Source organism: Thamnophis elegans, chromosome 15, assembly GCF_009769535.1.
Source record: "Thamnophis elegans isolate rThaEle1 chromosome 15, rThaEle1.pri, whole genome shotgun sequence".
NCBI classification, from domain to species: domain Eukaryota; kingdom Metazoa; phylum Chordata; class Lepidosauria; order Squamata; family Colubridae; genus Thamnophis; species Thamnophis elegans.
This window is the reverse complement of record NC_045555.1, coordinates 6,386,670-6,412,850: the sequence shown is the minus strand read 5'-3', so window position 1 is coordinate 6,412,850 and position 26,181 is coordinate 6,386,670. Positions and strand designations below refer to the sequence as shown.

At 46.1% G+C, this 26,181-nt stretch overlaps 2 protein-coding genes across 4 annotated transcripts in view; both read right to left on the bottom strand.

The window, feature by feature from the left end:
* Positions 1-899: 899 nt before the first annotated feature.
* On the bottom strand, positions 900-19,264 carry PGD (phosphogluconate dehydrogenase). The gene is made up of 13 exons (XM_032231504.1): positions 19,053-19,264; positions 15,152-15,227; positions 13,706-13,885; positions 11,793-11,858; positions 11,056-11,174; positions 9,594-9,663; positions 8,332-8,466; positions 7,071-7,260; positions 5,190-5,320; positions 3,878-4,011; positions 2,782-2,881; positions 2,501-2,623; positions 900-1,213 (listed from the first exon to the last, which is right to left on the bottom strand). The coding sequence occupies exons 1-13, from the start codon at positions 19,058-19,060 to the stop codon at positions 1,094-1,096; spliced, it is 1,452 nt and encodes a 483-aa protein (XP_032087395.1). The 5' UTR covers positions 19,061-19,264; the 3' UTR covers positions 900-1,093.
* Positions 19,265-25,600: 6,336 nt separating this feature from the next.
* The window catches only part of KIF1B (kinesin family member 1B), a 135,129-nt gene continuing 134,548 nt past the window's right edge, over positions 25,601-26,181 (bottom strand). For all 3 annotated transcript variants that reach the window (XM_032231503.1, XM_032231500.1, XM_032231501.1), the window contains one exon: positions 25,601-25,850. In XM_032231503.1, the coding sequence (XP_032087394.1) occupies positions 25,808-25,850 (43 nt within the window). In that variant the 3' untranslated portion in view covers positions 25,601-25,807. The remainder of the gene's footprint in view (positions 25,851-26,181) is intronic.

Below are 26,181 nucleotides of genomic sequence, written 5' to 3'. Positions count from 1 at the left end.
TGTACATTCCCTTTCGCATTTTCATAATCTTTTCTTAATATTTTCCTTCTTTTTTTTATCCTTTTACAGACACTTTCCTCCTTTATATTTTCTTGCATCTAAAAGAGGATGAAAGTGAAAATAGACTAGGAAAGGATGTAAAGTTTAAAAAAAAAAAGAATTAAAAATATAAATGAAATAAAGTGTAAAGAATAAAAATGCACGGCAAATAAAGTAAAATCCAAAGGTTAAAGGTGTGTATATATGAATGCAGAAGTAAACAATATAAAATAAAATTTGCTTTTCCTTAATTCCCCCCCCCCCCAATTTGCTCCCAATGTAGTCTTTGCCAGTCTCCCTCTTAAATAAAGCCAAATAATTCCTTTTAATAGGATCAAGTAAAAAAGGAGATAGAAAAACTGAAGGCAGATCAAGTCCTATTTTGAGGGTTTGTTTTCTTAATTTATTTATTATTTTAATTTTTTAAAAAAAATGTTGGATGATGAACATGTTATATTTGAAGCATGTTACTATTAGGAATAGTAGTAATTTTATCAGTATTATTTTTTTTTCAAGAAACCTGATTCCTACTTTTTAAATTTTGCTTGGATGGTTGCATCCAAGCAAAATATGGGTAGCAATACATGCCCCATCACCCTTGGCTACCTCTGGCAATAAACGGGGAGCTTTAGTCCATGATGAAAGAGAATGAAAGGGCAATTTTGGGGAGACCAGATAACAGCATCAGATACGCTAATTGATATACTAATAAACTGATATGCTAATAAATAAGCCAGCCAGGGATGGAGGGACAAACCCCATCATCCCTGCCCCTTTGGCCCAGCTTTAATTCTTGCTTCTGTAGATCAATATTTACTTCCAAATGGCTATAATCTCAAGGGAATAAAAGAGCGAAGATGAATTGGGGGACAAGCATTTATTTCTGCAGAATTTCATTTTATTCCACCAACTTTATTCTGGCTTTTTGCCTAAGACACCTTTAAAAAAAAATGTCTTTCCAAAAAAATAAAATAAAAGCTAAAACTGGACATTCACAGAAATGCCCGCAGGTTCGGAGACTCCTTCTATGCAGCTTTCATGGGGCCTCTGTCCTCTAGGCGTTATAGGACGAAGACGAGACGGAGCCCCCGTGCCCCGTCCAGTTGGTGTGAACGAATTCGCCCGGTTTTGACAACAATTCATAGGTGTGGGCACCGAAATAATCCCGCTGAGCCTAAGAGAGAGAGAACGCACAACATTTTGAGTTAAACAACCTTAGGTTGAGACGTTCACGACGAAAGAACTAATACTGGTCAAGATTGCATTCACACAACCATTGTTGCAAGCCAAAATTGACCACATGTGCCTTCCAAGAGGTCGGTTTCTATTCCCAGAATTCTTAGTTGGTTGAGGAATTCTGGGAATTGAAGTCCACACTTGAAGGATGCTCTGTGGCGTTGTGGCCTGACAGCGGTGGCAGACTCAGACAGTGAGGAGGTTGGGGAGGAAGATGGGCCAGTCCTGGAGTCTGGGGAAGGCTCTGGTGTCAGAGGCAGAGACGGGGCCAAGGCCGTCTGACAGTTATCAGCTCCCTTCGGAGTCAATCAGTGGGGCAGAAGAACAGCTGTAGCCTGTTCCCGATGTGCGCATATGCAGAGCTGCCAGGAGAAGGGAACATCCAAGGAACAAGGGTCGACTCGGGAGTAAAAGCACAGGTGGACGGTGAATGGCCCCTCCCATAGGGAATAAAAGAGGAGCCAAAGGGGAGGGGAGTTTGCAGGAGATCATTAGTTCAATTCATTAGGGTTGAAAATCCGTTCCTGACTTCTTGCCAAGTAATTGCTGCTACAGCGTGGTGTTTAGAAGATATCGGCCTGGCAGTTTTCCAAGCCTGATAAAGACTCACTGCAAACAAAGAAAATAAGATTTCCCAAAATAAGAGGTGGCGCAGTGGTTAAATGCAGCACTGCAGGCTACTTCAGCTGACTGCAGTTCTGCAGTTCGGCTGTTCAAATCTCACCAGCTCAGGGTTGACTCGGCCTTCCATCCTTCCGAGGTGGGTAAAATGAGGACCCGGATTGTTGTTGGGAGCAATATGCTGACTCTGTAAACCGCTTAGAGAGGGCTGAAAGCCCTATGAAGCGGTATATAAGTCTAATTGCTATTGCTAAAATATAATTACACTTCTACCGTGTTTCCCTGAAAATAAGGCAGGATCTTATTTTATTTTGACCTCCAAAAAAAGCACTTGGCCTTATTTTCGGGGAGGTCTTATTATTTTTGAGGAGCAGGAGGCAGCGAGCGTGGTCACCTCATTGGCTGCTGCAGTGTTCCAATTTTTTAGGGGAGGGCTTATTTTAGCACATGCGCTCTAAAGCCCGATTGGGCTTATTATCTGGGGAGGGCTTATTTTCAGAGAAAGAAGGTAGTGAGAATCAGAGTTAAGCTGTGGACAGGGGAAAAAAAGAAAATTAGGAATCAAAATGAGTTTAACGTCAGACTCCATGCATAAGTTACTCACTTGAATCAGGTTAGCAGGCAAAGTCCCATGTCTGTACCCATCATAAAACGCTAATGCTGTGGTGAAACAGGGCATCGGGATTCCCATCTGGACTCCGGTGCTAATTGTACGTCGCCACGAGTCCTTTGGAAGAGAGAAAATTGCAGAAAAATTAATGTTTTGGGGTCAGATTCTTGGTCTCTCTTTCTAGGCTGTTATTTTTCGATCTCTGCCACTTTTAAGATGGGCGGATTTCAAGTCCCAGGATTCCCAGCCAAAAAAATCTTCACAAAGTTACCCACCTGACAATTCTCCACTGCCGTCTTAAAAAAGACATCTAGGAGTAAATTTTGCAAGTCAGGGGTCCGGTCAAAAGCTTCTTTGATTTTGCCCAAGAAAACGCTGCTCAGGAGGCATAAAAAAATAGCCATTAAGAAATCTTCAAATGAATTAAGGTGGAAGCATCCGAATGTTAAACCGATGAGGAATTTAATTTGGTTGGCATTTGGTGCCAACATGAATTAGGAAGAATCCCTTCTGTATTGATCTAGAAACATTTTCCCACATTCAGATTTAGTCAGGATTAGGTAGAGCACTAATTTAAAAGAAACAAATGTGTACATAATGATAAAATCTGTTCCTGGATTTGTACATTCCTTTCTGGGATCTCAACCAAAGTTAAGAATATTTTGACAGCTTTAAGGATTTACAGAAAGTTGGACCATAAGAAAGGCTGAGCGCCAAAGAATGGAAGCATTTGAACTCTGGTGCTGGAGAAAACTCCTGCGAATCCCTTGGACTGCAAGGTCATCCAACCGGTCAGTCCTAGAGGAGATCAACCCTGACTGCTCTTTAGAAGGTCCTAAATCCTGAAGAGGAAACTCAAAGACTTTGGCCACCTAATGAGAAGGAAGAAGGACTCCCTGGAGAAGAGCTTCATGCTGGGAACAATGGAGGGCAAAAGAAGAAGGGGACGGACGGCAGAGAAGGAGGTGGCTGGATGGAGTCACCAAAGCACTCGGCGTGAGCTTAAATGCATTCCAGGGGATGGTAGAGGACAGGAAGGCCTGGAGGAACATTGTCCATGGGGTCGCGATGGGTCGGACACGACTTCGCAACTAACCACAACAAAAGGATTTCGAATTTTGAAAGCAGAGATTTTCAGGAAAGGGACTTTTGCTATCTTAATCTGACCCTCTTCTACCTTTATCTTTATCTATTTGGAAAATATATACTGTTGCCTATTCGCACATGGCAACTCTTTGCTTTTCTTTAATGGTGTTGGCACCATTTTGACAATATTTCCAGAATATTTGACCAGCATGGTTAGCTTGTGTTGTACTCAGAGCTTCTCCACTGAACATCCATCCTCCAATCTGTTTCCTGTTTCTGCCTTACCTCCTGATGATGCAACCTCCGCGCCACATCAATGCGATTGCGCCATAATTTAGGGTCCAGCCAAACTCCTTGGCGGCTTGTCTCAGTAACATGAAGCCCTGGGCATAGGAAATGATCTTGGAGGCATAGAGGGCCTATACGAAGTACACAAAGTTAAGAGAATGGCATGCACGCACAATATTAACTAGGATGACTTTTAAAACCATGATGATCCATCACCAAAAATAAAGGAGTTTGATTCTGATTGTAACCACCGTTGGCAAAGCAAGCCATCAATGAACCCCTTGCACATCTTACTAAGAAATAATTAATTCACAAATTATGCTGAATAAATCTCCCACCATTCCCACAAACTGGCCACCTTATGATTCAGAGTCGTGATGGTGAACCCATGGCCTGTGTGCCACAGGTGGGTGGCAAGCAGAGCCCTCTCTGCAGGGACGCCAGCCATCGCCCCAGCCCAGCTTCATCACGCATGCCCACGCACCTCCAGCTGGTCTTTGGGTCTCTGCCATACATGCATGGGGGGCAGCATGTATGCAGGGGATGCACATGTGCATGTGTCGGGGGAGGGGCGCTCACATTGCATTTTTGTCCTCGCACAGCGAACACCCCGTTTTGGCTTGGGGTGGGCTCACCCTGATTTGTGCCCGGAAGGCCTCCTGCACCAACCTGGAAGCCAAAAATGGGTGAAGGGGGGGCACATGCACAAGGCGGGTGAGCACATGAAGGTCATGCGTGCATGCATGCGCGGGGTGCATGTGCGGGAGTGCAGGGCGCACATGCATTGTATTATGGATGTGGGTGCGTACGCACGCTGTCACGTACTTTCGCGCGCTTTCGGCACGCGACAACAAAAAAGGTTTAGCCATCACTGATTCAGAGTGATGGCAAACCAAGATTTAGGAAGGACCTGAGCAAAAATTAGGTCTGGGGTATCTTCAGATCATAAAACAGTTTGTCCTATAAAACAAAACATCTTGCTGAGCCACAGACCAGACCATCTTTCCTCAATGATGCCCTTCAGATATTTAAGATTGTAACCCTTACTTCAGTCCACCACTAGATGGCAGCAGAGAACTGCAGAAACCTCTAATTACTGCCACCATGTGGTCCTCCAGAGTTTTGCAACTGAGATAAAATACGCCTCTTAATTTTCTACAAATTATGGAATCAATGAGTTATGGAGCTACGTCGAGGGAGGCTGGTCTGGTTTGTTTTCGAGCCCAAGCCCCTCTTACAATCACTTTCATAAAATACCAAAGTTCCAATAAGGGATCAAGCCCGCTGATAGGAAAAACCGTACACTCACTTTACGAATGTCCTCCAGAAATGTTGCCTTATTCCCACTGAACGCCTGTGCTTTGGGACCACTCAAAAGTTTGCTGGCTTGCACCCTTTCATCCTTGAGCGAAGACAAACACCGGGCAAAAACAGCCTCTCCTTTTTGAAAGGAAAAAAAATAAATAATCCAAATTATTCCTGGCAGCTCCAAGTTAAAAGGCGGAAACTCCGCTGCATGCATGAAACAGAACAAAGCCACATTTCAAAAGCAACTCGATCGACTCTACTAAGGAAAAGCACAAGAAGACTTTGGAAATACCACTGAGATGGATAATCAAATTGCAAACAATAACAAATATGCTTTCTTGCTAAAAAACTTTTTCAGGTTCATTTGCAGTTACGTTGTCGCAGCAAAAGGGAAATAAAAGCGAGCTTAATCTTTCCTATAAATTTGGAATAATAATAATAACCTCCAGTTAAAATATATACACACACAGTTTACAGCAGGGATCCCCAAACATTGTGCCACGGATCGGTAGCGGTCCGTGGCCTGTTAAGAACCAGGCTGCACAGCTGGAGATGAGCAGCAGGGGACGACACTGTAAATGCGTGGGATCTAGCTTGTGCACTCCTCCTTCCCACTCACCTCCAAACTATCTTCCACTAAACCGGTATCAAACAGGTTTACACCACCACAGGCTCAACCATGTCATTTAAAAGCTAAGCTGGCTCTTCCAGATTAAGCTCAGCTATTTTTTCAATTTGGTTAGCTTTCATTGACTTAGCCTTTCAAGCATGTGATGATTTATGATTCCCTCTCACTGTGGTGCATCAAGGTAAGGGAGCCATTCAGGACACTATGCTTAAATGTGTCTGTTGTGGCCCATCAGCAGAGCTGGCAGCAGAGTCGGACAGCGAGGAGGTTGGGAAGGAAGGTGGGCCAGTCCTGGAGTCAGGCGAAGGCTCTGATGAGGGCTCTGTGTTGGAGACAGAGAGGGGGCCAGGGCCGTATGCCAACTATCAGCTGCCTTCGGAGTCAGACATCAGTGAGGCAGAAGAACAGCTGGAGCCTGTTCCCAGTGTGTCCATGCGCAGAGTGGCCAGACGAAGGGAACAGCTAAAGAACAGGGGTCGACTTGGGAGTAAGGTTACAGGTGGACGATGAATGGCCCGTCCCAGAGGAAATAAAAGAGGAGCGGAAGTGGAGTGGAGTTCGCTTAATTCGTTCGTGACTCTCCGAGACTCCTTGCCAAGTTCTCGGCAAGATATAGGCCTGGCAGCTCTCCAAGCCAGAGAAGGTCTGTGATTGTAAATCCTCCCTCGGAAAACTTTGCTAGATGTGAATGAGCAGAATTCACAGTCAATTAATAAAATAAGGTTTTTGTCGGGACCAGGAGTTTGCTTCCTGCTCTTGGGAAGCCTTGATCAGAACAGTGTCCTTCCATCTCCCTAAATCAAAAAAGCAAAAAATAAAAAAAATAAAAAAAAAATCCTGCAGATTTAAGTTATTTGCGTCAGGCACATTAATTTCCTCCATGCAGGCACATTCATTTCCTCCATGCCAGCAAACTACTACTGTGCTGAGGAAGAATGAATCATCATCTTTCTGGAACTTGCAAGTCATGCTGATAAACAGTTGAAAAAACAACAACAATAGAAATTCTCCTGTTTGGCAGCCCAGCCTCTCTCAAATGCAGCATACCCTTCTCAAACAGACTAGAATAATTTTGGAAATATTTTAATGAGGGTTGCAGAAAAGAAACTAAATAAAGCTCCCCTCCAAAATTGGGTTTGTCCCAAAAAGGAAAGAAGGACACAGTATTAATCAGAGGAAGGTTTAAAAAGTTTATAGGACAATCTCATTGCCTTAACTGCAAAAGAGCAAACATGTAGCAAAAGGTAAGTTTACCTATAAGAGTGACGGGGACACCGTATTCCAAAGCGGAAATCGCTGTCCATTTTCCCGTTCCTTTCTGCCCAGCACTGTCCCTGATTTTAGGAAGCAAGTGTTTCCCATCGGCGTCGTGGAATTTTAAGATGTCAGCTGTGATTTCAATCAGGAAGGAATCCAGCTCGGTCTTATTCCACTCCTGGAACACCTGGGAACGAAAGAGGGGGTGGGGTGGTGGGGAGTCAGTCCTGCATTTGGTGGGCCTAAGCCTAAGGAAACCCTCTTCCATCAACAGTTAAGTTTCTGGAAAGTTATGTTACCCAATTTAGAAGAGATATCTAAGGATAACATGTGGCCATGATCAATCAATTGATCCATGGTAGAAACATGGGGGCAGGGATGGGGGTTGGACAAGAAGACCTCCAAGGTCCCTTCCCACTCTGTTATTCTGTTACATACTGGTCTATGATCATGTACAATATTTCCTTCTTTCCTTGCTGCCTTCCTTCCTTCCTTCCCCCTCCTTTTTTCCTGACTCCCTTCCTTCTCCCTCCCTCTTCTTCCTTCCTTCTTTCCCTTCCTTCCTCCCTCCCTCCCTTCTCCTCCCTCCCTTCCTTCCTTCTCCCTCCCTTCCTTCACTCATCCTCTCCTTCTTCCTCCCTTCCTTCTCCTTTCTCTTCCCTTCCCTTCCTTCTCCCTCCGTCCTTCTTCCTTCCTTCCTTCCTCCCTTCCTTCTCCCTCCTTTCCTTCATTCACCCTCCCTCCTTCTTCTTTCCTTTTCCCTCCCTTCCTTCTCCTTTCTCTTCCCTTCCCTTCCTTCCTTCTCCCCCCCCCTCATTCTTCCTTCCTTCCTCCCTTCCTTCTCCCTCCCTTCCTGGAGGCTCAGCAGGCTGAGATGGTCAGCCAGTTCCAGGCCATGATGCAGTCCCACTGGAACGAGGCCCTCCGGCTCTTCGCCACCAGCGGTGCTTCCCTCCAGCCTTCGCCTAAAGTTCCGCACCAGGAGGCTGAAGCAGACCCCAAGTTGGAATTTCTGTCCCCCTCTGACCCCCACAAAAAGACCCCGAAGGGGGAGACTCTCTGCAGCAACACAAGCCTTCATTGCACGTATCCGTCCCAGGGGCATAGTTTGATGACCCCTGATTTAGTGCAATATAGAAAATGCGGAAAATTGTTCTGCGGACCACCAAAATTTTCTCATGGACCACCAGTTGGTGACCGCTGATTTAGATCTTACAACCCCCTCCTTGCTCCGTTCCCAACTGAGTCTCTGACCCACCTTGGACATCTCGTCGTGGTCCATGGCCAGCACATCTTTCATGAGGTGGTAAGCCTCGCAGATAAGCTGCATGTCACCGTACTCAATCCCGTTATGTACCATCTTCACGAAATGTCCAGCCCCTTCATCTCCCACCTGTTGGACACAACGAAGAAGGAAGCACGTCAGAGGGCATCATAATTTTTCATCCACTTCAGGACCTGCTCTTGAAGAAGATGCAAGTTTAAGAAATGGATCAACTCTTGAGACCAACAGTCACACCAGGGTGTGGCTGGTGCTCAAACTTGAATCTCTTTCTGCCGGCATCTCCATCTTGCAAAAATGCAATCCAGCTAAAAGAAAAACAGAAGTAGCAATAACACTTGCCCTTAGACTTATAGACCGCTTCCCAGTGCTTTTACAGCCCTCTCAAAGCAGTTTACATAGTCAGCCTATGGCCCCCAACAAGGAAGGAAGGAAGGAAGGAAGGAAGGAAGGAAGGAAGGAAGGAAGGAAGGAAGGAAGGAAGGAAGGAAGGAATAGCACTTAGACTTATATACTGCTTCACAGTGATTTACAGCCCTCTCAAAGCGGTTTACAGAATCAGCCTCTTGCCCCCAACAATCTGGGTTGTTTTACCGACCTTGGAAGGATGGAAGGCTGAGTCAACCTTCAGCCAGTCAGGATCGAACTCCTGGCTGGGGGCAGAATTAGCCTGCAACAGTGCATTCTAAGGTTTAAGGTTTAAGGTTTATTGGATTTATATGCCACCCATCTCCCAAGGACGCATTCTAGAAGGAAGGAAGGAAGGAAGGAAGGAAGGAAGGAAGGAAGGAAGGAAGGAAGGAAGCTATAGCACATGGACTTATATATCGCTTCACAGTGCTTTTACAGCTCTCTCTAAGCAGTTTACAGAGTCAGCCATTTGTCCCCAACAATCTGGGTCCTCATTTTACCTACCTCGGAAGGACAAAAGGCTGAGTCAACCTTGAGCCTGGTGAGATTCGAACTGCCAAATTGCAGTCAGCCAGCAGAAGCAGCCTGCAGCCCTGCACTCTAACCAACAAGCAAAGTCAATGGAGGGGGAGCCAGATTGGCTTAGTGACATGATTCACTCAATAACTGCAGTGATTTGGCTTAGCAATGGTGGCAAAAAAAGTGATAAAATGGGGGCAAAGCTCACTTAACTGCCCCACTTAGCCAGCAAAATTGTGGGCTCAACGGTGCCCGTAAGTCGAGGAAAACCCGTATAAAATGTGAAGGGCTTCAGTAGAAAGACTCACCCAGTCACAGCATGGCTCTCCTGTCCCTACTTTGGCTGCGATGCTCTGGAATATTGTCTTGATGTGAGGCCTGCAAAGGAAGAAAACAGGGATGGGGGTTAGCAAAATGCACTCAACTCCTCCTCCTTCTTCTTCTTGTGCCACATCTGTCATCGGATGGTGGCAATCGTGTTGGCGATTTTATTTTTATTAACAGCTGCACAAAAAAATGCTGCTGAGTTTTGTTCAAATTGGACCCTTAGATTTTGAAGATGTTTGGCCCGCCAGCGGCCAGCAGAGCTGGCAGCAAACTCAGACAGTGAAGAGGTTGGGGAGGAATATGGGTGAGTCCTGGAGTTTGGAGGAGGCTCTGATGAAGGCTCTGTGTCCGAGGCAGAGTGGGGGCCAGGGCCGTCTGACAGTTATCAGCAGCCTAACCCTAACTGCTCCCAAAGGAAATAAAAGAGGAGTGAAAGGGGAGTGGAGTTTGCAGGAGACAATTACTTCATTTTAATTGGTTCCTGACTCTACAAGACTCCTGGCTAAGTTCTGCAGATATCAGCCTGGCAGCTCTCCAAGCCAGATAAGGTCTGTGACTGTTAATCCTCCCTTGAAAGACTTTGCTGGATGTGAATGAACAGAATTCACAGTCAATTAATAAAAGAGGTTTTTTTGAGGGACCAGGAGTTTGCTTCATGCTCTTGGGAAGCCTCGCTCAGAACAGAAGCCATGATGTTCTTCTTCTGCCTGGACCTCATTTGTCTTCCATCTTTCCCTGGACAATTAAGCGAAGGATGCCGTATTTTTCTGGGTGTTGCATCACATGTCCAAAATATTCTAACTCTTGCTTTTTTATGGTTTTGATGATTTCCCTTGGCTTTCCCAGGCGGCCTATCCCCTCTTCATTTGTAATTTTGTCAACCCAACTTATACGTAACAGCCGCCTGTCAATCCACATTCCAGATGCTTTGAGTCTCTTCAAGTGGCCTTCTGTCAGAGACCAACTCTCCCTTCCGTAGACAGCAGGGTAGAAAAGATGTAGCATCCGACAAGCCTGATTTTCAATCTCAGGCTTATGTCGTGACTCCAGATCCTTTTTCATCTCAAAGAATGCTGTTTGAGCTTTCTCTATCCTTGTCTTTACTTCACTGGTCATGTCCCAGCTTTCATGTAAATTAGAACCGAGGTACGTGATCCTTTCAACTTTTTCTGGTGGGTATTCCTTCCGAAGTTATCAGTGATAAATTAATGGGTTGTTTGCTGACGACCATGATCTTGGTTTTTGAGGTGTTAAGCTTCAAGACGTATTTTTCAGATATTTCTGAGACTCTGTGGATGAGGAGTTGAAGGTCTTCATGCTTACTGGCAAGCAGAACTATGTCATCAGCGTACCTTAACTCAATTCCCGCCAGCCTCTAAAATTCCTAGCAGCCTTACAATAAAGGATGAGGGGATGGTTATGGCAACCATCTGAAATACATACCAGGCTTCCTTTGCTCCCCCTGGCATAAGAGAGGGCCCGTATCGGGCTCCTTCTTCACCCCCACTTACGCCGCTCCCCACAAACAGGATGCCTTTTTCCTTGAGTTCCTTGCAGCGTCTCTAAAGGGGAAGGAAAAAAGGGGCAGAGAAAATGAGAAAAAGAGGATTGTAAGGAGAAAATAATTTTTAGAATTCAGAATGAAGCATTTCTCCTTATAAATGTCTATGGAGATTCTCAGTCCTCCAGATCGTGGTTATCCCAAAGGTGCTATTTTTTTTCCCCCAAGAGGCAACTGGACTTTCTGATTTATTTTTTGAAGACGTTTCACTTCTCATCCAAGAAGCTTCTTCAGCTAAACATCTTCAAAGAAAAACCGGAAAGTCCAGTTGCTTCTCTTTATAAACTTTCTTTCTGAAATGGGGAAAGATGGCTGAGATCAATGCTCAACTCCCAATCTCCCTGGACGTTTGTTGGGCTTAAGGAAAAGGAACTTTTCCATATATATAAAAAAGAAAAAAATAGCAGCTGAAATGCCAAGCGTATCTTGAATTTCCTGAGCTTGGCTTAGCGGAGGCAGGCTTGTCCAGCAAGGCCTCAAAAAGCTGTTCAGCAAAAGAAGATTCTAAACAATTCCATGTTTTTCAAGTAAGATGAGCCCAGAACACAGGATCATTTCCTCCTCCCCCCTCCAGACACACACATAAAATTCACGGAAGAACTGACTAGCAGAGACCTACCGTGGTGTCTCTGTATTCCGAATTTCCTCCATCGATAATGATATCCCCACGAGAAAGCAGCGGCACCTGAAAACACAAGGGGGTGGGTGGGGGTTGTGGGTCAGCTAAAAAGACCAAGTCATGTGATGTTGTGGCCCACCAGCGGGCAGCAGAGCTGGCGAAAGACTCAGATAATGAGGAGGTTGGGGAGGAACATGGGCCAGACCTGGAGTCTGGGAAAGGCTCGGATGAGGGCTCTGTGTCAGAGGCAGAGAGGGGGACAGAGCCGTACGCCAGTTATCAGCTGCCTTAGGAGTCAGACATCAGTGAGGCAGAAGAACAGCTGGAGCCTGTACCCAGTGTGCACATACGCAGAGCTGCCAGCAGAAGGTAACAGCTAAGGAACAAGGGTTGACTCTGGAGTAAAGACACAGATGGACGGTGAATGGCCCCTCCCATAGGGAATAAAAGAGGAGTGAAAGGGGAGGGGAGTTTGCAGGAGACAGTTAGTTCAATTCATTAGGGTGAAGATCTGTTCCTGACTTCTTGCCAAGTAATTGCTGCTACAGCATGGCGTTTGGAAGATATCGGCCTGGCAACACTCCAAGCCTGATCAAGGTCTGAGTCGGAGATCAGTGGAGCAGAAGAACAGCTGGAGCCTGTTCCCAATGTGCACATGCGCAGAGTGGCCAGACGAAGGGAGCAGCTAAAGAACAGGAGTTGACTTGGGAGTGAGGCCACAGGTGGACGATGAATGGCCCCTCCCAGGGTAAATAAAAGAGGAACGAAAGGAGAGTGGAGTTTGCAGGAGATAATTAGTTTATTCACATGAGCATTTTGTTTATCATGCCTCACAGTGACTCCTTGCCAAGTATTTCATTCTACAGCGTTGTGCTTGGAAGCTATCGGCCTGGCAACTATCCAAAGACTGATAAGGCCGGTTGTTGCAATTAAACCTAGAAAGGCTTATTGCCTTAGAGCCAAGGTGGCGCAGTGGTTAAATGCAGCACTGCAGGCTACTGCTAGATCAGCAGGTCAGCGGTTCAAATCCCACCGGCTCAGGGTTGACTCAGCCTTCCATCCTTCCGAGGTGGGTAAAATGAGGACCCAGATTGTTGGGGGCAATATGCTGACTCTCTGTAAACCGCTTAGAGAGGCCTGAAAGGCCTATGAAGCGGTATATAAGTCTACTGCTATTGCTATTGCTATATTGCCAGGACTTTGCTGGATGTGAATGCGAGGAATTCACATTAGCCAAATAAAAAAGGTGGTTTTTGGGGGTGGGTGGGGGGACAGTGATTCTGTTAAGCCTAGGTCAGAACACGCGATCCCCTTTTGCGACCTTCTGACAAGCAAAGTCAATGGGGACGCCCAATTCACAGAACAGATGTGTGTCTAACTTAACAACCGCAGTGATTTGCTTAAGAACTGTGGCAAGACAGCTCGTAACATGGGGCAAGACTCGCTTTTAAAAAAAATATCGCGCTTAGCAACGAAAATTGTGGGCTCAATTGTGGTCGTTAAGTCGAGGACCACCTGTGAAACGGGAGCAGCATTAAGAGAATAGGGAGAAGCTGTAATACATGTAGAATGAGCCACAATTGCTGGTCCCAAGGTGTCCATACAGCTTCATTCAGCCACTGCTAAATAGTTCTACCAGGTCTTTTGACTCCCTGAAATAAGCCCTTGGCCTTATTTTCGGGGAGGTCTTATTATTTTCAAGGTGCAGGAGGTGGCGCGCATGGTCACCTCATAGCTGCGGCTGTATTGCAGTATTTTCGGGGAGGGCTTATTTTAGCGCATGCGTTCAAAAGCCCAATTGGGCTTATTATCCAGGGAGGTCTTATTTTGGGGGAAAACAGGGTATTTATTTACCAGGTATATCAAGCCCAGCTTTAAAAGAGGCACCTGGAATCTCAGAGGGATTTCCTTACCAGTTTGTTGATGAAGTCATCCACGGCGCTTCCGGCCTTGACCAGTAGCATGACGCGACGAGGTTTCTTCAGTTTTGAGACCATTTCCTCTAAGGAGTGAGCTCCAATCACTTTCGTGCCCTTGGCCTCATTTGCAAGGAAATCGTCCACCTTGGAGACCGTCCGGTTAAAAGCACATACCTGGGCAATGGAAAGGAAGAAGAGGTTGGAGAAGAAACCAGAAACTTCACAAATGCAATTATTTTTAAAAAATTGTTTTCCCTGCTTTCTTGTTGCAGACTAGGAAAATCTTTCCCAAACGATTGATGGTATTTCTCTGTTCTGAGCGAGGCTTCCCAAGAGCAGGAAGCAAACTCCTTGTCCTGACAAAAAACCCTTTTATTAATCGACTGTGAATTCTGCTCATTCACATCCAGCAAAGTCTTTCCAGGGAGGATTTACAGTCACAGACCTTATCTGGCTTGGAGAGCTGCCAGGCTGATATCTGCAAAACTTGGCAAGGAATCTCAGGGAGTCACAAACCATTTAAGTGAACTAATTGTCTCCTGCAAACTTCACTCCCTTTTTGCTCCTCTTTTATTCCCTATGGGAGGGGCCAGTCATTGTCCACCTGTGGCTTCACTCCCAAGTCGACCCCTGTTCTTTAGCTGTTCCCTTCGTCTGGCAACTCTGCGCATGCGCACACTGGGAACAGGCTCCAACTGTTCATTTGCCTTACTGATGTCTGACTCTGAAGGCAGCTGATAGCTGGCATACGGCTCTGGCCCCCTCTCTGCCTCCAACACAGAGCTCTCATCAGAGCCTTCCCCAGACTCCAGGACTGGCCCATGTTCCTCCCCAACCTCCTCCTCACTCTTCGAATCTGCTGCCAGCTCTACTGGCCGCTGGCGAGCCACAACATTTTCTATCTTCCCTTTCCCCTGGCAAAACCTGTTGCTCATTTGCTGAATTATATTTATTTATGAGTTAGTTACACAGAAACAAAATTATTACTTTTAGCATGATTTATGCCCTCTGCTTCCCAATCACACTGCAGGCTCAGCTAATTGAGGAGAGAGCTCAAGGAAGTGAGTTAAGCTACATTTTACAGATAAATCTTCTAAGACAAGAGAATGAGAGAAATCCTTTTTTAAAGATTTCCTCTTTGTTTTTCTTAAATAGCGTCCTACTTATTATAAAGCCAATAGGAGAATGATTATTGATTTTCACGGCTTATATTCTTTAACGTGGCCCTAACAATGCTATCAAATGCCTAAAACCAAGATCAAAAAGCTACAATTAACACACAAGAAGATGTTTATTAAAGAATTAATAGCCTGTGGTGGAATGTATCATCCCAAGTTACTGAAGCCGTATCTCACAGACATCTGATCTGAGGGATGTGCCCAGTTTCTGCCTCTCGCAAATCATTTTGCACCGAATCTTGGCAACTCAAGGTTTACTTACCACAAAACCATGATCATTCATATTGAGGATGAGATTTTGACCCATGACCGCCAGGCCAATCAATGCAATATCTGCTCTGCAAAAAAGAAGCGTAGAAAAATGATGGTTAGATGGCAAATTTGGTTCCAAAAAAAGAGAGAGATCTCATCCCTCTGTGGCAGGCAGCCTGGGTAATGTCCTTAGGTTACTCCAAGCAAGTAAGCCCAGCTACAAGAAAACAAAAGTAGCAAAACTGGAATTAGTAGCAAATTATTCAAACATTTTCTTTCTGCAAGGTGCATGTCACCCAGATAAGACACCTCAGTCCATCTTACAGTAGTAGCCAAAATTGTGGAAATCTTTGGGAAAAGTGTATTTTTGAGGTTTCATGGCTAATAACACCACTTTTTTTGGGGGTGGGGGGAGTAGTACCATAAAATTATATATCAATGGAAAGATAATTTAAAGCCCAGTTTAGTCTTTTCAACCTTTGTTTGAGAGATAAGAGTAGCTTTTTTCGTGGAATTCTAGATTTTAGGCCAAATTCCTGCAGTCTGCGCCGAACAGTCCTTGCACTCAAATTCACACTGCATTGCGCCATTTCATCTTGTATGCACACAGATGATTTTCTTCTGTCGCGCAGGCACAGTCTCTTAATTCTTCTATCATCACTTGCTGTCGTGCACCTTCTTCTACCTTTGCCAGTGTGGTTTTGGAGTGAGTGAGTCTCCTTATACCTCTTCAAAAACTTAGAAATGCCACCCTTGGTTAATTTTCCTCCAATTTTTCTTCTAATTTCTTCATAACTGCAGCCTTGTTCACTTAATAATACTATTTCACATCGCTTTCCGGGTGACCAGTCGGCTCTTTGCACCATTACTTTAATTTTATTACGTTTTTACAAGCTCACTAAATGGAAGAACACAAAAAACCCAACCAACTCGATAGCGATCACATAATGCACTGACAAATATCCTCTTCTCAGCTTCAATACATGGCATCAATAAAGGAATCTTACTGCGATCTGATTGGCTCATTGCCAAAACAAGATGACACCTGATTGGCCCTCTAAACACTCATGCTCATTGGCTACAATCAGATGAAGGAAAGCTACCTAATATCAAAGGAAGCAAGTTGTGCTTCCTTTTTCTGGTTATTTGGCTACAACTTTTCATAGAATACAGATAATTGAACAAACTTTGTTGCATTACATTATTGATTAAATTATCTTTCCACTGATAGATAATTTTATGGTACTACTCCAAAAATGTGGTGTTATTAGCCATCAAATCTCAAAAATATACTTTTCCCAAAAGGTTTCCACAATTTTGGCCACTACTGTATATGGATATTACAATTATATATTATACTAGCTGGATACTAGTGGTTCACAACAATCGGGCTATGCAGGAGAAATTTGGTTCACAATCCATTGGCTCAGCGGTGGTTGGTGATTGAAACACTTAAGGGAATATCACTCCTGCCACCTTGAGTCTGGAAGTAGGTAGAAGGCGTAGACATTTTGGTGAGGTACCGACATTTAGTACTGTAAGGAGCTCCAGACCACTCCACTCAGGAGTGGAATGTCTGCCAGTTTGAACTGAGGTAATGGAATGTGAGGCAACTGGCAGTTGGAACAGAGTTCGTTTCAGGTGGGGAGGGGGAGTAGAATGTCTAACTTCTTAGCATCAGAGCATATTAATTACTGTATAAGAAATACTAATGATCTGATGGTCATTTCGAAAAATCCTTTCTTAGCGAGCACCAGAAATCAAGAGGAACATATGTGCCAAATTTCAAGTTTGTGGGCTTTATGGTTCTAGAGATTTCATGATGAGTGAGTGGTACTTGGCTTTTATATATATATAGATTATAAGCATTACTTCTCACCTTAGGCTTCCCAGATCAATCTGCGCCTCACCCTAAACCACAGATCATGGTTTGCAAGCCACAAGAGGGGGCAGAAAACACACTTGGCCAAACCAACTGAGTTTCATCAGAGATTGGAGTGCACAGGGGAAAAAAAACCAAGTATACCCATAAGAAGCAGCTCAAACTCAGGAAGGTTGCAAGTTGTCTTTGCTAAATGCTCACATCTCCAGAAAGCGGAGATGGGTTGCAACATCCTCTTGCCTCAAAGAAGAATCAGGAAGGAAATAGGATTTCTTAATCCAGCCTATTTTTTTCTCTCTCTTCAGCCCTGATGCTCAGCTTGAAGTCAAAATCAGTGGTGGGGTAGCCCTTCAGAATTAAACCTGAGTCAGCTGCAGAGATCAAGGAAGTGATGGGGAGAAAAAATGCTGGCAGAAATTCTTTACTTCCCCGAAGTGAAGGAGATTATTTGCAGGGTGTAAACTATCCTCTGAGCTCCAGAAAAAACCAAGAAATTATGATTTTCGTGTGAGGAAACTTTCCTGTGCCTACCCTAGTTCCTCTGCTTAGTGTTTCTTCTTTCCCTCTCAGGGAAATGTTAAACTGATTTAATCCAGAGGCCCTGAGGGATCGGTTGAAAAATTGACCTGCAAACTAGCAGAGGCCACCCATTCCAGGGAGCAGCCATTACAATGCCTTGCGGCAATGAGTTCCACAGGTTCATTGTTTTCAGTTAAAAAAGGGGTTGTTTGAAATCATGTTCTTAAGTAAGGAAAAAGTTAAGATTCTACTTTGATCCTTGCTTTTTACATATAGGTCACCTCAGTTTCCTCTAAAATAACTTCCTTCTCAGTTCCTCTCCGTTCTTGTCAATCCTGGCCACATTTTTTTTTCCTCTCAGCTTCACTAGGTTTGCTGAGCAGGCCATAACTTAACACCCACATCACCAACCTATCCAAACCATGATTGATGATCTATCCTGGCTGAAGGCCCACATATCCCAAGCCCAGCCAAACCTGAATCAAACCAAGATTTGGCCATCATGGCAATCTTGGGGGGGGGGGGGGGGAGAGAGAATTGGCCTGAGGTAAATTTATTAATTTGACAGCTTCTGCCTTACTTTTTTTTTTTAAAACACAGAACCATTACATTTGAAGTTTGGCTTTGTCAGCCAATGGGAAACTGTCAGGGAAAAAAGACAGGCTGGAGGAAGAGCCAATAATAGGAGCCCCAAATTGAACCACCAATCAGGTGAGAGCGGAGGTTGGGGGAATGGTATATAAGGGGGACCCCAGCTGAAACCAGGCTTAGAGCATCGGGGGAAAGAGCTGCGGAACGAAGGAGAAAGAAGAGCGAAGAAAGCAGAGGGGACGAAGCAGGCTGAGGAGAAAGTCACTGCTCACCCCCAGAAGTCTGGGGCAAAGTAGCCCGCCTAAAGGGGGGAAAACTAAGCAGGCGGAATCACTGGCGAAGACACTGCCCACTTCAGAGGTCTGAGGCGAAGGTGGCACCTGCTCCAGCAGGCGGCTGCCTAGGAGGGGGACGCAACTTGGCGCGCTCCCTCAGGCCGCGGCCAGCCCGGGGTCGCCGCAGCCTCGTCTCCATCGCCCCGACTGAGCCCGAATTCCAGACCCAATAAGACGCTACAATACCCGCATCCTGTCTGGTCCTTTCTAGAAGGGGAAAAGCGGGTGGGACAGTCTGGGGACGAGATTCTTCCACCACCTCCCCACCCCAACGAAGCGCCTTTTCCTTTCGCGTCCGGCCGAGGGGCTTGAGGGAAGTTGGGGGCGTTTGTTTCGCTCGGTTCTTTTCGCTTCACGAGCGCCTGCAAGGGTCCAATGTGCTTCGGGGTGGGAGGGTCTCTGTGCTAAGGGCCGCACCGCCTCCCCCCCCCCTCGGGAAGTATACACCCCCCCCCCGGCTTGGTACCCAGCTCGCTACCAAGGGGAGGTGGTGTTTCTGCGCATGTCTGGGGAGATGGGAGGGGGGTCCTCACGCTCACCACCATCAAAGACCTCCGAGGCTGGGCGAAACGAGCGCGACTTACTCGGCCATGATGACGGACGGCAGGCAGGCAGGCAGGCAGGAGGAAAAAAGGCTGCTCTTCGCGGGCGAGGCTTCCCTCGGTCTGGGCCGGGCCACCACGGAGAGGACACGACTAGGGGTGCCTCGCCCTTTAAAAGCGGCGTAGGCCGGCCTTTCTCTCTCTCTTTGCCCACGGGGGAAGTGGGCTGGCCGAGGCGCCCGCAGTGAGGAGGAGGAGGAGGGCCTGGGATCGGCTCACCTTCGGCCCAGCCTTCGTCGGAGCCGCCTCCCTCTATCGGGGCGGGGGGGGAAGTCGGTCAGCGCATTAATGAATGAATGAAACCCGGAAAAGGGTTCGGGGTTTGCAATGCGCGTCACGTTTTCTTTGCGTTACGCGCGCGCGCTGGGCGCTTTTGCCGGAGACTAGGAATGGGTTTTATCCTTGCTCGTATGGGGGCGAAAATCCGAGCTCCCCCTTTCTCTCCCCGTCCTGCTGAAAAGAGGCAGGCCCCGAAAAACGTCTCGTGTCCTTTCGCTTTTCGGAAAGGGAATTTGGCTTCCCTTGATCGACTCAAAAGAGCTCCTCAATCTGGCATTCCGAAAGTAGATGAGCCCGTTGCGTTTCACCCGTCTATATAGTATCTATCCACCCGTGAGCTTGGATGGACTCCAGAGGATGGCAGAGCACAGGAAGGCCTGGAGGAACGTGGTCCATGGGGTCGCGATGAGTCGGACACGGCTTCGCATGTAGCAGCAGCAGCAGCATTCATCCGCCACCCACCCATCTCTAGGCACCCGTTTCACCTAACTAACATCCATCCATCCTCATCATGTGGAAGGTGGGAAGAGGAGAGACTTAAGAGCTGAAGAAGCTTCTTGGATGAGAAGCGAAAGGTCTTCAAAGAAAAACCAGAAAGTCCAGTTGCCTCTTGGGGGAAAAAAAGCATCTTTGAGACAACCAGGACCTGGATGACTGAGAATGTCCATAGACTTAAATAGTGACTTTTCTTTATTCTGTCCTGCCATGGCTCCCTCCACCCTTTAGGTCTGCAGGACCCTCAATTCATCCATATTGAAAAAGGAGAAATCCACCAACTTCTAAAGTGTTTTTTCAGCCCAAATTCAGGGTAGCACAAACCTCATCCCAACAATATTGCCTCCTTTGTGTTTTCCTCCTGCCCTGCTCCATTTTTCTGTGTCTTCTAAAGTAAAGGTTCCCCTCTTGCACACATGCTACTCATTCCTGACTCTAGGGGGCGGTGCTCATCTCCGTTTCAAAGCCAAAGAGCCAGCGCTGTCCGAAGACGTCTCTGTGGTTATGTGGCTGGCATGACTAAACATCAAAGGCATCTGGAATGCTGTTCCCTTCCCACCAAAGGTGGACCCTAGTTTTCTACTGGCATTTTTACGTGCCTTCGTACAGCTAGGTTGGCAGAAGCTGAGACAAATCACGGGAGCTCACTCTGTTACACAGCGCTAGGGATTCGAACCACGAAACCTTTCTGATCAGCAAGCTCAGCATCGTACCCACTGTCAGCTGGAAGCCAATACAGAAACCTTCTACAAGGATCTCATTCAAAAGGTAGCCCCAAAAGCCCCATGCCTTTGTAAATAAACAAGACAAAACAAGCACACATCTTGCTCATATGCTAGTTGTATCTTTATTGTTGTCCACCTTGCTTACTAACATTTCAGTGGTGCAGTTACCATACACAGAGTTAGATTAAGAGTATCTGCATTGCACACCTAAAGGCTATACAGCAAAATGGTTCCAAATTAGTACAAATACATGAAGTCTATTTACAGTTTGTATACCCAAGCTCCAAACATCAGTTATATTTACAAAATAAAACAAGGGTTTGCCAGGGAGGGGGAGGGGACGGAGTGGGGTTTGGGACAAAAGGAGTCAAAAATTAACCGTAATGTCAAAACGTGTTTTGAATGGATTCCTTCCAACCGTGATGAGATCGGTTCCAAATGAAAAAAAATATTGAGAATTGGGTCCAAAAGGCCACTTCAGTTGGGTAGCAAAGAAAGGGGAGGGGGAGGTATGTGAGTGGAGTGGCAGGTCCCTGTTAAAAAACAAAAATACATCTGCAAATGCACAAAGTGAGTGGACCCTAACAAGAGGAAAACTGCAAAGCACAAAGGATTTGGGTCAGGAGTGTCCAATCCTGGCTACATGTAAGACCTGTGGACTTCAACTCCCAGAATTCCCCAGTCAGCCATGTCCACAGGTCTTAAAATGGCCAAGGGTGGACTCCCCGGATTTAGATAATCAATAAATAAGGAATAGGGCTGGGTGTTGCAAGCAGGTTGCTGCGCCAGGAAGCAGAGAAAAATCATTCTGCAAAGCTTCAAAATCCGCCCTTCACTTCAGCAAGTCTTCTTCAGCTGGATGGATTTGAACCCCGCACCGAAGTGGCCATCGGAGCCAAGTGTAAAATTCCTCTCCCTGTTCCCTCTTCCCAGGGCTAGTGAGGAAGCACAGCACGTAATACATTCCTGACACTTTTTTAAAAAAAGTGTAAGGCGCTAGCCACCAATGAGGCAGAAGTAACGGTAGTGGATGACTGTTTTCCCCGGACAAACTGAGGTCCTGTTTCGGATACATTCAAGGAACCTTCAAGCAGCAAAGTTAGGGTTTTTTTAATTTTTAAATATCCCCGTTATTTAAAGCAGCATGTTAGAAATAAATAAAAAAACTGAACGGAAAAATTATCTTGTACCGCAATGCCTGGGCAGACACAGGATTAATTCATGGCGGATCATACAAGACGGAGAGGAGAAACAATGGAGGTTGAGGTTTTATGTACAAGAAAAGCCAGCACAAATACACATCCCTTTACCAAAAAAAAACCCCAAATTAAATAATTGCTACAGTGCACCAGGTTAACAAAGCGGAAGGAAGGAAAACGTCTTTGCTTGGAAAACACCATCAGGACTTGGTTCTTTGTCAGCCCTTTCTAACCTTAAATGTAATTTAATAACCAAAGGGGCACTGAGCAGAAGAACTGAAGTATGCTGTCTACAAAGGGAAAAAAGTAAAGGTTCCCTTCGCACATATATGCTAGTCATTCCCGACTCTAGGGGGTGGTGCTCATCTCCGTTTCAAAGCAGAAGAGCCAGCGCTGTCTGAAGACATCTCCATGGTCATGTGGCCGGCATGACTCAACTTTGAAGGCGCACTGAACGCTGTACCTTCCCACCAAAGGTGGTTCCTATTTTTCTACTCGCATTTTTTTTTACGTGCTTTCAAACTGTTAGGTTGGCAGAAGCTGGGACAAGTCACGGGAGCTCATTCCCTTATGTGGCACTAGGGATTCGAACTGCTGAACTTTCTGATTGACAAGCTCAGCGTCTTTGCCATTGAGCTACCATGTCGCTATATTGCAAAGGTAGATAGATATAAAAGGATGAATCAACGGACTCTGATTGAACGAAAGGAGTAGATGATTCTGAGATCACAATCAGGGTTCAGCTTCCACCATTTCTTTAACTGGGAACACTGCAAAGATGTCAACGGTCCATGGTCCTTGCTTGGAGCCGCAGGGCCTGCGCAGAGGGTTGGCTGGCCCGTGGCAGTGGCCTGCAGCTCCGGAGACCGGCCCTAAGAGCTGGCTGGCTCTAGGCCATGTCAACTGGTTAAAGCTTTCTACATCTAGCTTCTGCTGAAATTCAAATTATTTATTTTTAAAGTGAAGCACAGAGGCGGAGTTTCTTTCTCTGCTTTGCAAGAAAGCAAGGCTGGTTTATTTTTTTTAGGATGTGTAAGGACTTCCAAAGGGGGTGGGGGAATCATCTTAATTCCCGAGATCCATTTTAAATCATCGGCCACACAACCAAATCCGGAGCATCTAAATAAGCAACGGAAGGCAGCTTAAGATTTACACTGAACCTCTTGCTCACGGAACGATTAGCCCAAGGTGAGGAGGTGCCCTTTGTGTAATCTGTCAATTACGTCGTAGCCCTTCTGACCCCTTAATGCTCCTATAGAGCACTTTATATAATTCTCTTCTTGTTACATATGGTGTGGTTTTTCCAGAGCAAATTTTCCGACCAGCTTTGTTCCAAGCTCAACAAACAAACATTTATAGTAGTGTAGGACACACTATTGCCAGAAAATTCCTTTTTCCAGCTTCAGGCAGATTCCCTCCACATTTTTATAGCTTAATGCTGGAGGTGACAGTGTCTTTTATTGTGCACCAAAAGAAAAAACTCGTTATTAAAGTCACTGCAAAATCCCCCCCCCAAAAAAAAAACCTGGTTCTTCAACGGGCAGCCTTGTAGTATGGATGTTGTATAGTGTCATCCCAGAGCTGAAAATTCCACTGTTAAAGACTCATTTTTAGTGCAATATACCCAAAGCAATCAAATCAAATATGTAACTATGTCCCATTTCAGGATCCAAGTTCCTTACAGGTTCCCCTTCGCTCTACGCTAAGGGCGTTCCAACTTTAGCAATTTGGAAGACTGTGTACTTCAACTCCCAGAATTCCCCAGCCGGGGAATTCTGGGAGTTGAAGTGCACAGGTCTCCAAAGTGCCAAGATTGGACACCCCCTGCTCTGGCACAGAAGTGGCACAGAAATGCTCAGAAAATCTCCCCGACTCTACGTCACGGCAAACTCTGTGGACGACCACGGCAGAATTAAAAGAGGGTTCCCCTACCCCAGATGAAAAAGCCCCCCACCCATGGAGGCTCTAGCCAAGGGGATCCACCTAAGGCATTGATCTGAAGTGGTTTTTTTTTTTTGGGGGGGGGAGTTACACCCTGGGCCAACCCAATGGATGAATGAAATTAATTAAACCGTGAGCATGTTTTCTTTTACGTGAGGGGAAATTATATTTTAGCCTTTCTCTGGACAGACCAGTGATTACCAAGGCTCCCTTCTGGGCCCTTCTCTGCCCAGGTTGAGCCAGATGCTAAGACACCGAAAGGAGACACACACAAACCCACACACAGACACACACCTTCAATTGAGGATGGAGGAAAGCTTGTTTGGAAAGCCCATGAGGTCAAGTTTTTCCTTCTCTGGCTTGCAGGCAAAAGCCGGGAGGAGCACACCCACTTCCACCATGGAAATAATGCCCTGATAAGCTAGTCGAGAAAGGGGAAGCCTGGCTGGATTTCTTGATAGGAAGGGAGCATTTAGCCACACAAGAAGAAGTCTGCCGTCTGAATATGAATTTCTTGTAGAATTCTGCAGAGGAGGGATGGGAATGTCTAGAACCCCTGAAAGGGAGAGAGATGCCTCCTGCAGGAGACTGTCAGTGATTGGAGTGTTGCCTTTCTACCAGCCTGTTTTCAACTTCCTTCCTGACTCAGGAATGCCAGAGAGAAAGGAAGGGAGAGAAAGGAGTGGGAGAGAGACAGAGGAGAGAGAAGAGGAGAGATGTGGGGAGAGAAAGAGGGAGGGAGAGAGGAGAGATGGGGATGGGGACAGAGGAGAGGGGGGGAGACAGAGGAGAAAGGAGACAGGGAGGGGAGGGGAGAGAAAGAGAGAGAGCGGAGAGAGAGGGAGGGGACAGAGAGAGGGGGAGGAGAGAGAGGGGGAAGGGAGAATAATGGATACAGGGTAGATGAGAGAGAGTGGGGGAAAGGAGAGGGGGGGAAAGGAGCTGAGCTTTAAAAGCACGGAATGTTTCTAAAAATGATCCTTCGAAAATGGGAAGGTAGGGGAGAAAGCGGCGCTGTCCCTCAGCCCCAATGCTGGGTTACCACCTCCCTTTCACCAGATGGACCCCATTTCAAAACCCAATTTCCGCCTTCCTCTGGTTGATTCTGCCAATAGCGGAAAAAACAGGGTGCTACATTAAGCCAATCCTCGGCCTACTTTCCCATTGCAACCGGTCAAATCCTTCAGGGATGGAGGCAGATTCCAGCTTCCCACACGGGTGGGGGGGGAGGGGGGCGACTGGCTGCAGGATCTCCTGCCTTGATTCCACCCCCCTTCCTGAAGATCTGAAACCTGCTCATCTGAATCTGCCCCAAAGAGAAAGTTGCAAGGCAGCCGAGACTGTGTTAAGTCCACCCTCCTGGTGATAACCGATTCCTAACGCAGAGATCCAAAATAATGAGATCCCAAAGTAAATAAATAAATGCAAGATCCAAAGTAAAGGCAACATGCGCTGGGAAGGGGACGCCCCCCCCCCTCCCAAATTAAAGGGCAGGAGCCTTTCCTGGTGAAACATAGCCTGGCTATTTCCAAGCCATCGAAGTTGGACGAAAAAAAAAATCAAATCCTTGACATCCAGACAAAGACAAACACACCATAGAGAGCAGGACAGGTGACGTCACTTGGGATTAGGAACCAAGGGCTCATGTGGGAGAGAGAGGGGGAGGAGGAGTTTTCTTTTTCATTTTAACAAAAAAAGTCGTGCATATATAAATATGAATCCCCGCTTCCACCCCCCGTTTTCCTCCTTGCTCACCCACATATTTTCCCCCTCCCATCATTTCGTCTTCGGTTTGGCCACATGCGATTACTAGTGTTTTCAACCCTTGAAAAGGAAAAAAAAATCATTAGAAGTATATTTCTTTTTTTTTAAAAAAAAAAGGGAAGTGGAAGGAAAGGAGTGGGGAGAGAAAGAGAGGAGAGAATGTGGGGAAAGTGCTGGAAGTGAGCCAAGTTAAGCCATAGGGGGGAGGGGGGGTTAAATACAAGGGAAGGGAGCGACTCAAATATCACAGAGAAAATGGAGAGGGAGGTTTTTATCTTATAGCCAAAGATGGATTTGGGAGAAATAAAAATTGCGCGAGGATTCCCGTGGGACTTCAGTACTTCAGTTGTCCGGAGAGTCTTCGGGCAAGTTTGGACCTGCAGTGGAGAAAAGAGGACAGGAAACGAGTGAGAATTGCCCGGCTGAAGGAACCGCACCTGGCAAAAGGAACACAACACAACCACACAGACTGTGTCTCCCCTAACCAGCAGGACCCAGATTCAAGTTTGAGGCTTTTCAACTCTGCCTGCTAAAATTAAGTCTGGGAGAAAAATACATCCTGCAAAAGTGGATGAATTCTCCAAACGTTATTGGAAAATAACTAAGCAAAGTAGTAATATAAAGAAGGATCTTTAGTTCCTTAGGGTTTTTTCTCCTTATAATCATTTTGCTACTGAAACAAGCGGGGGCTGGATTTGAATCCTGAAG